Consider the following 10,919-nt stretch of genomic DNA (forward strand, 5'->3'; position numbering starts at 1 on the left):
AGAAGATGCTGACGCACATTGCGAAACATACTCTGCGCAGCAATGCCCTCCAGGCTCTTTGCTTTGTCACCTGTCAGGTAGAAATATGTTGGCTTCGTAAGTGCATGGGAAAAATAATTTTCAGTCAGTGCCTTATCATTAAGCTGCGATAGCCGAAAACACATTTACTAGTTCTGTTCTGACGCAGCACATCCTGTCTCTCAAACATGTGGCCCGATGGCACGACACATGCACACGCACAATAGCTCACAACAGCGCACCACACACACACCACGACACCACACACGCCCCGCGCCACACACCCGACACACAACACACATACATTTACAGTATATGGTGTGTGGCGTGCCATGTTTGCGTGTGTCATACTATATATATATATATATATATATATATATATATATATATATAAACCTATATTATTTTATCTACTTCTACGAATTTAGGTAACTTCCATTCGTGAGATTACAGAAGAAGACATAGGATACACAAGAATCACAGGGAGCAGGTATGAGGCATGCTCATAACTTCGACACCAACCTAGTGTACTGACATTAGCGTTTTCTGTTAAACTAAATGCTTATCTGATTTAATTGTTATTGTTGCCTTGCTGCTACAGTGATCTTGCGAGGCATTCATCATCAGACGTGGGGGTGACTCATCCACCATTCAGGAATGTTTGTGGGAGCCTGCCTATTACTCTCCACCTCATGCCCTGTGACACAACCAACGTTCAGCAACTAAAGGTGGGTTTATGATGCTGGTACCAACGGTGCTCATCAGTGCAGTTTTTGGAGCCATCGGTTTTTGTGAAATAATGCATATGACATGTGTTATTATATTCTCATAAATTATATGGTTTGCTTTGGGTTTTTTTCTTAATTAATGTGTTCTTTCGACCAGATGAACGAATTAAGTTTAATCTTTTTTGTTTATCATTGTCAGCTGTAATAGTAACCACACTGCAATGCCCGTACATGTTGGATTGTACATTGCATTGCTGTAGGTTGGACAGCGTATACAGATTACGGGTGGGGTCTGTGCTGAGGCTGCCGACGTCACAGAGAGGGGTCCTCTAATGATGAATCGCTCGTGTCAGGGAAGCATTACTTCAAGAGAGTTGCTAGCAGTGGCTGAGGGAAATTAGACATGAGAATCATTACAAAGGTGAGAAGATCATGTTTACCTGTTATGCCATAATTCCTCGTTGTATAATGCTGGAATGTACACACACGAGCTTTGCCACAAAGTCAGCCAGCCAGCATGTGAGTGTGCAAAACAATATTCAACTTCATCAAACTCTTAAAAACAGGAATCATACGCATCTATGCATATTAGCTTGAATAACGTGTCCATGCTGGTGTTGGATCCGGGTAAGTGTAAAGCCAGTTCAGCTCTGTAGACATTGTCATCTGTGACACCAAACCCATGCCACATTTGTTATAGTAATACGATGTGTTATGATAACTTGAAGTTATGTAAATTTGCCTATACGTAACTTGTAGATTGTGATCACCAAACCCAAGATGCACAAATGCAAATTCGCTCTTACATAATTTTCTAAAAGAATCAACGAATTTTTATTTCCAAATGTGCCACTAGCTGGTTAGACTGTTTTCCATCCTTGGGGTACACACTTGCATGCTCCGTCTTAATAGAAGTATACTGTCAGTGCCCTGCAGGTAGTATATTTACCCCAGGTTGAGGGTACTAATTCTCATTCTGAGCTCATTTTCCTGTATTACATGATTAAATAATTAATACGTCTTTGTTACTTTGATATTGTAATGTGTACGGGTTATGCTTGTATTGGGGGAGTCTGGGGGATTATACATTTCTTTTGGCCCACAAAATTTCTGCAGGAATGGCTTTAAGTTACTTAAAAAATTCTCATTTACATTATGGAATTTTGTGTCATAACGTTTCGGCCTAAGAAGGACATTACTTCCATAATGTGATATATTAGCGGTATATATAATTTATATTATTTGTAAATATGTCTATCGATATAATGCAATATTATGAATTAACGATGTTATTTTGTGTCAATCGCGTAGCAGTGCATGCTACATAGAGATCATGTCATACATGGCATAAGTAAAATCCTCTATGGTGTAGTTGTACAAAAACGCAGATGATATTCACAAAGTGCAATGTGGGCATTGGCAGGTAAGATTGAGAAAGTGATAAAGAATTAAATAGATAAAGCAATGCTGTTGCAGTGTTATCTTCAGAGAGGTGCGCGGGGTAGCAGTAAAAAGGTATATGGCATAGATAGGATAGTCCAATGATTGTGGCTAATGGGTTTCTTCTGAGCGGAAAATTAGTCAACAGGAGTAATAAGCAGTTTGGAACATAAAAGGATGGCACTGCTAAGCCAATCGAATAACGGAAAGTGTAAGACCCTTGCGTCACATGACTCAGTAAACGCACATGGCAATCTGAAATAATGGCTGGAAGCAACGTGTGAATCGGTGATCTATTTTATTTTTGGGTTGACAAGTCTATTTGAGCCAATGCGGGGTAAATACATGACATTTTCACCACGGCGCGATGTAAATTTGACAACGCGGTGGCGTCAGCTGTGGCCTCTTATAAATATATAAGAAAACCATGTTGTGTCAAGTTTAATATGAACACACTCTGGTAAGCGCTCATATCAATGTGCTTTTGGTGATAGAAATTCAAAGGTCGGATTGGCAGGCAGTGTGGAGATCAGGCCGGCCTACTGTGAAGCAGAGGTCTGGCCAAGGTCAGCTGACTGTAAGCCAGACACCATATCCAGATCATTAACATTGTGCGCGGCCCGTCTGTGAATTCATGTATGTAGAAGCAAAGTCTTGTCTAGTATGTAGCAATGGCACAAATGCGAAATATTTTCCTTACTAGTCTAATGATATAAATCAATTGTGTCTGAAATGTGTGTAGGTTTTAGAAGGCATAGATGTACCCGAGAATGCATGGCGGTGCATAAGCCAAACAAAAAAAATACCTTTGGTTCGGGTTCACATGTTGTTGTTGTTGTTGTTTCTGGTCTTCTTTATTTTATACTGGACTCAAGGTTTAGATCCACATCAGTGGAAACACCACTCCCAAGAATGCTTGGCTCGGTCAGTTTTTGGCAGCTCTCACGCTTATTCTCCCATGTGAGCAGCGATCCAAGGGGGTCCTACAGCGAGAGATTCCACTGTTCCCTATCCTTCTTGCACAACTCCTCCAAGACATCTTCGCCTCCCCACGTCTCCTTACAGCGCAACAACTCGAACTTGCAGCCCCCTGTCATTGAATGGCACCAGTGGAGGCGCTGAACATGGCATACCAGCGAGTCTTCTCTCACGTAAATAAGACATCAAGGTCAAGATTAACGCCATCTGTCCAGCAGCTCCGTTTTGAAGGGCCAAATCCTCGATTGTGACAATTGCAGATCCATGCTGATCATTGCGCTGTCATTTTCGCCGGAGGGCGTTGCAAGTTCAACAATTTCAGCTGCCCATGTCTCGCTTCAGCCAGGTGCAGCATGGGCGGCTACCGGACACAGGTGGCATAACACATGGACCACGGATCCTGAGACAGTATCTCGTCGAGAATGTCAGGACAGGAAGCAGCTTCCGAACACTTCCCCGGGCGGGTCTTTGCTCTAATGATAGTGGCTAAATCACAGCCAGGCCAAGCTCCCACGAGAAGAGTATCACCAAAGGTAGCAGAAGGAAGGGTAAGACCTGCCAGTTTGTCTGCCAATCTGCAACCTCTAACAAGTGGTCTGTCATTCAATGGGCGGGCATCGCCCATGCACGCGCTTGCAACGGAAATCCGGCGTCGTCATGAAGTCGGCCTTTTATGCGCACTACATTCTTATGTACGCTCGTTTGTGGCAGCAGCCGGGCGACCAGCGACGGAATTAATCCCAACACGCTTTCTGGCACACAAACGCAGGGTACTTCCCGGAGTCTTCAAGAGGTCAAGTTTAGCACACAAATCATGGATCTTCGTGCTTGGGGCCCATATTCGACTGCTGAGGCCCTTGCCTCCTCCATGCCAGCTTTCCACAACTCAGCCTTGCATGCATGTCTTCCAATGAATGCTGCTATAATCACGCAAGTCATCAGCGTAGAGATCTTCCCAGGGGACGACCAGCACGGAACTCGGCCGCGGAAAGGCCTCCAGTAACCGCATGATGAACAGGAGGGGGCCTCAGCACGCGACGCCATTGATGGACTCCCACCTTTACCTCAAACTCCTCCGAGAAACGCACCACCGACACGACACTCGGGGGGGGCCTGGGTGCCCCGGGGCCCGACTGAACGAGTGTTTGTGTACATGCCGCTGCACGCAACCTCACGATCCAGCGTCGTGACCTTGTCCCAAAGGCCTCCTCAGTCGCCCAGCCAGCAGGCAGAGTGTGTCGTCGGGAGCTCTGGAAGCGGCTTTTTCAGGCTCCACAAAGGCTAAGTAAAAGCTTCTGTTGCGGCCAGGGTATTCTCCTGGCAGTTGAACGGACAACAAGATACATCCTGAAGTTCCCCTGGCCCGCATAAATAGCCGAAACTGAGTTTCAAAAATTCAATGCGGATATCAGTTGGCCGGATAGAATTGTCCACCACTCTCTCCAGCACCTTCAAGGCCTGTTCAGTCAGCTTTAAACCACGATAATTACCCCTGTCTAGAGCATCACCCTTACCCTTGTGCAGGTTAACAATGAGGCTCTCTTCCCAATCCATAGGGACCCTGCCATCGCGTATGATTGATACCGCTAGGTCACGAATGAGGGCAACACCCGCATCACCGGCAGCCTTAAACATTTCAGCCACAATACCCGAAGGGCCTGCGGCCTTACCAGGTTGCATCTTGTCAATGGCCTTTTTTACCATCTCGGTGGAAATTTGTAGTGCAGGGCCTTCCACTGGGTCCTCCACAGACAGGTCGTCAGGGTTCCATGGGAACTCAACGTTCAGCAGTCTCTTATAGTGCTGTAACCATGCCATCTCCTTCTCCACATCAGTCAAAGAGAACTTCCCAACATCATTTCGCACCGGCTTTTCACCCACAACATCCTGATTTTCACGGCGCATCTGATTCGCGATACGGTAGATATCAGGTGACTTGGGGTCGATGTTTGCAAAGACGGTTTTCTCGGCCTCGGATTTTGCATGATATACCGCACGCCTGGATACACGTTTAGCTGCATCATACGCCGCTTTGCTGCCCATGCCTTTTTTCCAAGCTTTGTAGCACCGCCGTTTCTCCTCCACCACACTGACAATGAGGTCATTCCACCACCACGTCTGTTTTCTCCACTGATGCTTCTTAGATAGACCACACACTTCTTCAGTAGCACCCAGAAGGCCAGATTCTTCTTCAAATTCGCCCATTTCTCTTCAGTGGTAACCGCATTTGCGTCCACAGTCCGCTGTGTAAAAGCCACACGGAACTTCTGCCTGGTCACAGGGTCCTTCAACTTCCATATTTTCAGACGAGGCACAAATTTACGCTTGGGCAGTGACGGAATGTCAACCTTGATGTCGCACACCAGCAGGCGATGTTGTGTGGCACACTCCTCGCCGGGGATGGTCTTTACATTAACAATCAACTTGTGCAGATTACAACGGAACAAAATGTAATCGATCTGTGTGGAGATACCACCAGATTGATACGTGACGAGGTGGCACTCGCGCTTCTTGAAGCATGTGTTTCCCACGACTAAATCATTGGCCACTGCAAACTCCAGGATTCTCTCTCCTTCCACGTTCCGCACACCAAGCCCATACCCTCCATGCACCTCCCTGAAGCCAGTTCCATCCCTTCCTACATGACCATTCCAGTCACCACAAGGAACAAGGAGTTCAGATGCAGGGACCTTAGCAGCCGTTGCACGAAGCTGGTCGTAAAACTGGTCCTTCACAACGTCGCTGAGGCCGACTTGTGGAGCGTAGACTGACAGGAACGTCAGCACAGAGCTGCCGACCACCAACCTCAGCAGGATGATCCTGTCCGAGACACGCCGCACCTCAAACACATTCCCAATCCATTCCTCCGCCAGCAACACACCGACGCCACCAGTCCCCTTATCCTTACCAGACCAGTAGCACTTGTACTTAGTGTTCTTTCCTTTGAATATACGACACTGACCACCACGGTATCTGGTCTCCTGGAGACAGCAGATGTCAACTTTCCTCCGAGACAACGTCTCCACCACCTCACTTGCTCTTCCTCTCAGGGTGCCCACATTTAGCGACCCTATCCTGAAATTCTTTCCTTTTAAGCGGGTTGCTGCCATTGCACAGTTTTTATTGCACAGTTTATTGAAGCAGATTTTTACGATTGTATGCCCTTACTAACATCAACCTGTGACAGTTAAGCCAACCAGGTGGTAACACTTTTAGCCTTGATTGCAACAATCAAGTTACCAGGGTGCAGCGCGAGGAGCTTGTGTTACCATTGCAACCCTAGATATAGATCCATCAAACAAATTCAAACTAATTCAAATGCTCATTGGTGTCTTTTAGTTTGCCTTTTTTTCATTATTCGAATTTGAATTAGTTTGGTATATATATATATAAACTGCCTGATAGTTTAGGCTATTAAAAGTAATTAATTAAAGTAAAGTAAATTGTTTTTTTTGGTTACCGATTGTGCAGTGGCGCCACCTCTTGTTAGGTGCATATTCTTGCTGGAACTAATTGTTAGTAATACAAGTTTCTCTTATGTCAGTGATTGTGTTCATATCGTGTCTTGTTATTGTTAGTCTATAATAACACTTAAATGGTCAAATTTGGTTAAACCTGAGAGTAGTAACATATGGTACACTACCAAATGCTTTAGTATTAAACCCCCGAAGTTTTGTGTATTGGCAATATATCGTATTGAACTTATCCTGCTTATATTCATCATTTACCGTGATTACGTCAACACTTGCACTTCCACAGTTAGCCACTCATAAAACGGCAAGTTCTTAAACTTGTTTATTCGTGCTGAATGAAAGCATATATTATTGCAGCTTTTTAGTTTCTGGCTCTATAGTATCCCATGAACTAACACAGTCATCATCCTAGTCGTGGGCCTCCGTGTCAATCTGACCCTATGCTTCACACGCAGGTTAACTTCTTCAATGGTGTAGCTCCGCTGGATGCTGCGCTCGATCTTTGAGCGGCTGCAGGCGCAGAGTGAGGACGGTGAGCAGGTGCTGCTAGATGCTGCTGTATGGAAGAGACCTGGCGGGGTGAGGACGGTGAGCAGGTGCTGCTAGATGCTGCTGTATGGAAGAGACCTGGCGGGGTGAGGACGGTGAGCAGGTGCTGCTAGATGCTGCTGTATGGAAGAGACCTGGCGGGGGGTAACCGCCAGGTGGTAACCGCCCCGGCCTCAAGCTGCATTCATCTTGCCCTGCACAGCATCGGCTATGTTGTCCTTTGAGCTGATGATCTGATACAGGAAGAGTTCGCCCCCGCCAGGTCTCATCTGATACAGGAAGAGTTCGACCTGCATTGTCATCATGACCGATGAACAGCTTTTGAGGTTATAGCCGAAGAGCTGTGGTTAGCCAATTTATCGTAGGTGGCTAAAGAATTATTATTGTTCTTGTTCTTATAAATTATGTGTCATGCTGGTAGTTTTGTCTGCATGTGTCCAGTGTGTTGGTTTTCAGTTTTGGACCATGATGAAACTATTTTCAGCAAGGAATTAATATTACTTTGATTAAAAATGAGCAGATCTCTACTGGTTTTGATAGTTGACGTGAATTTAAGCATTGACACAATGGGATTACTTCTTCAATTAACAGTCTAAAGGATTTAACTCATAATGTATCTTTCTTGTTATGTTATAAGATGTGTGTATAAAATCAGGAGGGAATAAAAACAATTTTGTGTTCATTCACTCTTGATAAAATGGATAATTTTTTTCAAGTTGATCATATTTTGTACATTATTTTTACATGATATTTTCTCGTACACAGTCCAGTCCAGAACAAGGTACAAGAACTTAGCACCAACATTTTATACGAACAGCACAACAACGAAATCTGAAAACAAAAACATCATGCTATCCAGATTGCTATCATGCACTGTCCTGGACTCTATTCTTGAACCAGTAAAATGAAATACAATAGTGTGAAAGTAGAGAATACAAAGCCAAAGAAAGCTGACTTACATATTCTTGGAAATATGAAGTAAAAATGTGCACAGTTTAATCAACGCTATTGAGTCTACCTGATGCGGTCAAAAATCATAACTTACACAATTTTAGTTACACATTTTAGTTAGCCGCAAATGAAGAGCCTAACCCTTTAAACTTTAAAGGGTTAGGCTCTTCATTTGCGGCTAACTAAAATGTGTAACTAAAATTGTGTAAGTTATGATTTTTATGTGTAAAGTTTAAAGCCTACAGAGATACTCTATGTGCAAGTATGTGCTATGTAACTATGTAATATTTGAAAGCGTTAATAAATTCCCAAATTTAAATCTATGGAGAGAGCGGCAAGAAGAGGAGGCTAGTTAAGTTGGCATCTAATTTAGAACAGTTCTAAAGCGTATATATAGTGCCGCCAGCCTGGCGAAGCATATTCTAATGTGCGGAGAACCATTGTTTTAAAATCCATGAACCGACTTTTAGAATCGGCAAAGCTAATGGTGCGGCTTAACATGCCGAAGAACGAGTTACAAATATTTACACTTTGTTACAAATATAATCAGGTGTAAGATAATATAGGATATATTCTATATTATCTTACTCCTGATATAATCAATGGATGCATTCCAGCGAAGGTTGCTACTAATAATTATTATAACACACAAATATTTCCAAGTCAGCTCAACGTTCCGCGCATTATGTGCATATGTGCGGAAGTGTGCATTCCGCGCATAGTGTGCGGAAAAAATCTGCGTGCGCGTGCGGGTTCGTTCTTACGTGTGAGTGTTTGATACGTGCGTGCGTGAGTGTGTGCGTGAGTGTGTACGTGCGTGCGTGTGCGTTCTCATGCGTAAGAAATTATCGTGATGATGAGTGAAAACTATAGGTGCAAACACGAGAAATAATGGCTTCCGGTACTAGCTGATTAAATATGATTATATTTACATGCGACACGTACATTTGCAATACGATGCACAATTACGCAATACGGACAAGTTAAATGGAAGTTAAGATCCTATAGGTTCTAGATCATAGATCGATCACTTAGGATCCCTCATATGTTCGCGATGTCGCTTCTCCTGTCGCCGAAGCTTCGTCTTCTTTTTGTGAATGCCCGTCATCTCTCTCGGAGTTAAAGAGTGCATGGCGACCGCCGAATTCATCTCATCCCACGTAGCGGGTTTCCTTCGCATCACGCCCGCTAGATGGCGCCGCCTCACGCCGACGCGTTCGGCGAGCAGGCCCGTCACGAAGACGTCTTCGAGATGTAGCAGTTGTCGCTTGCTGCTCGCCGCCTCCGCGTAGAGGCGCGCCGGCACGTCTCCCGTCATGACGTAGAAGAAGCCGGCGATGAACGGCGGGTACACGTCTCCGTCGTACTCGCTCCTCGTCACGTAGTTCTTGCTGCTCGGCCGCCGTATCGGCCTGTCCTTGTCGAGAAGGAATCCGTAGATGGCGTCCTCGTCTCTCTCGCCGTTCGCGAACTCCAGAAGTTTTTCGACGTTGAGTAGCGTGTCGCAGTCTATCTTGACGACGAGCGACGGTCGCCGGGGACACGCGCTGGAAGCGACGTGCAGACCCATGATGGATTTCAACGTGAGATTTCGATAGGAGTCCGCGAAGTTGCCCTGCACGACGTCGCCCTGCGTGTAACTCTCGAACATGATCTCGTTGTCGGCCGTCGCGTTGCGAGCGTCGGCTATGAGGTGCAGCACGCGCAGCGGCTCGCTCACGTTCGCATCGACCTGCGGCGGAGCGGCCCACGTAGCGCGCACCGCCGATCTGCACTGCATATCCCCGGCAGACGAGATGACCAGTGCGAGAATCCACGGCCGATCTGGACACTGCAGCTGCGGGAGGAAGTAACTGAACTGCTGCTCATGCGGTGGCACCGTGAACGTCTGCAGAGTGCCGCACTCCGCTATGTAGGCTGCGATGCCCGTCTGTCGGTACTCGTCGACGACGTTACTGCGCGCGTTAGACGAAACCCCCGTATAGACGAGCAGCACGCAAACGGTTGCTAGAAATCCGAGCCCGCAACTCGATAGGTGCTTCGATTTCATTCGACGCGACACGAAACGAACGCCGCACGACATCGTCGCTCTGCGAGTCAATTAACCGCACCGCTCCGTGCCGCCACCAACACCACCACCACCAGCAGCAGCAGCAGCAGCAGCACCAACAGAAAGTAGCAGCACGAGCAGCAGCAGCGGGGCAGCAGCAGAATATAAGCCAAGCAGAGCCAGTGATCGCTAATCCGTGAAGCAGTGGCGGCACGCAGGCGCACCTGCCGCAAGGCCTGCGGGAACTGTACGCCGGCTATAGTACTATAGCTAGCGCGACCCGAGAGATGAACTTGTTGAGCTCAGAATAGAGTGGAGCATGCAGTAGAGCGAGACGCATAGAAGAATGAACAAGAACAGAAGAACAAGATGAATGCAAAACAGGTTCCGAGTTATTGTTCTGACGATTTCAGTGCAAAATTCAAATACAAATTCAAAGTTTGACCGCAAATTCCGTATGATTTTGAGTGTAGAAAAACAATTCAGCACGAACAGAGAGTAGTGGGGACTGTTATGGCCTATAATATATAATATATAATACGGATGACCGCACCAGATTACAATCTAGATTATAATTAACTTACGGTTGGCAATCAAATCCTGACCAGGTAGCTATAATTGCGGAAAAATTTGCGTCTAAATTAGGGCAACGTGCGTGGTAGTCGCCAACTTTCGAATGTAAAACGACAACACGGAGAGAGAGAGAGAGAGAGAGAGAGAGAGAGAGAGAGA

General features: G+C 45.9%; 3 protein-coding genes across 5 annotated transcripts in view; 1 reads left to right on the forward strand and 2 right to left on the reverse strand.

Annotated features, from left to right (window-relative positions):
• Positions 1-7,325, forward strand: part of LOC106811613 (protection of telomeres protein 1-like) — a 21,776-nt gene extending 14,451 nt beyond the window's left edge. The window contains exons 14-17 of one of the 3 annotated variants that reach the window (XM_014815313.1): positions 447-508; positions 620-746; positions 1,007-1,167; positions 7,093-7,325. In XM_014815313.1, coding sequence (XP_014670799.1) covers positions 447-508; positions 620-746; positions 1,007-1,147 — 330 coding nt within the window. In that variant the 3' untranslated portion in view covers positions 1,148-1,167; positions 7,093-7,325. Of the gene's footprint in view, positions 1-446; positions 509-619; positions 747-945; positions 1,168-2,680; positions 2,720-7,092 lie in introns of those variants that run through there. The other 2 variants (XM_014815314.1, XM_014815315.1) reach the window with 2 other exon arrangements.
• Positions 4,446-7,488, reverse strand: LOC106811605. The gene is made up of 3 exons (XM_014815306.1): positions 7,380-7,488; positions 5,322-6,267; positions 4,446-5,163 (listed from the first exon to the last, which is right to left on the reverse strand). The coding sequence occupies exons 1-3, from the start codon at positions 7,486-7,488 to the stop codon at positions 4,446-4,448; spliced, it is 1,773 nt and encodes a 590-aa protein (XP_014670792.1).
• Positions 7,489-9,033: 1,545 nt separating this feature from the next.
• On the reverse strand, positions 9,034-10,913 carry LOC106811614 (beta-1,3-galactosyltransferase 5-like). The gene has a single exon (XM_014815316.1). The coding sequence runs from the start codon at positions 10,218-10,220 to the stop codon at positions 9,165-9,167; it is 1,056 nt and encodes a 351-aa protein (XP_014670802.1). The 5' UTR covers positions 10,221-10,913; the 3' UTR covers positions 9,034-9,164.
• Between the last annotated feature and the right edge of the window lie 6 nt (positions 10,914-10,919).

The sequence above is a fragment of the Priapulus caudatus genome, unplaced genomic scaffold (genome assembly GCF_000485595.1).
Source record: "Priapulus caudatus unplaced genomic scaffold, Priapulus_caudatus-5.0.1 Scaffold556, whole genome shotgun sequence".
Taxonomy (NCBI): domain Eukaryota; kingdom Metazoa; phylum Priapulida; class Priapulimorpha; order Priapulimorphida; family Priapulidae; genus Priapulus; species Priapulus caudatus.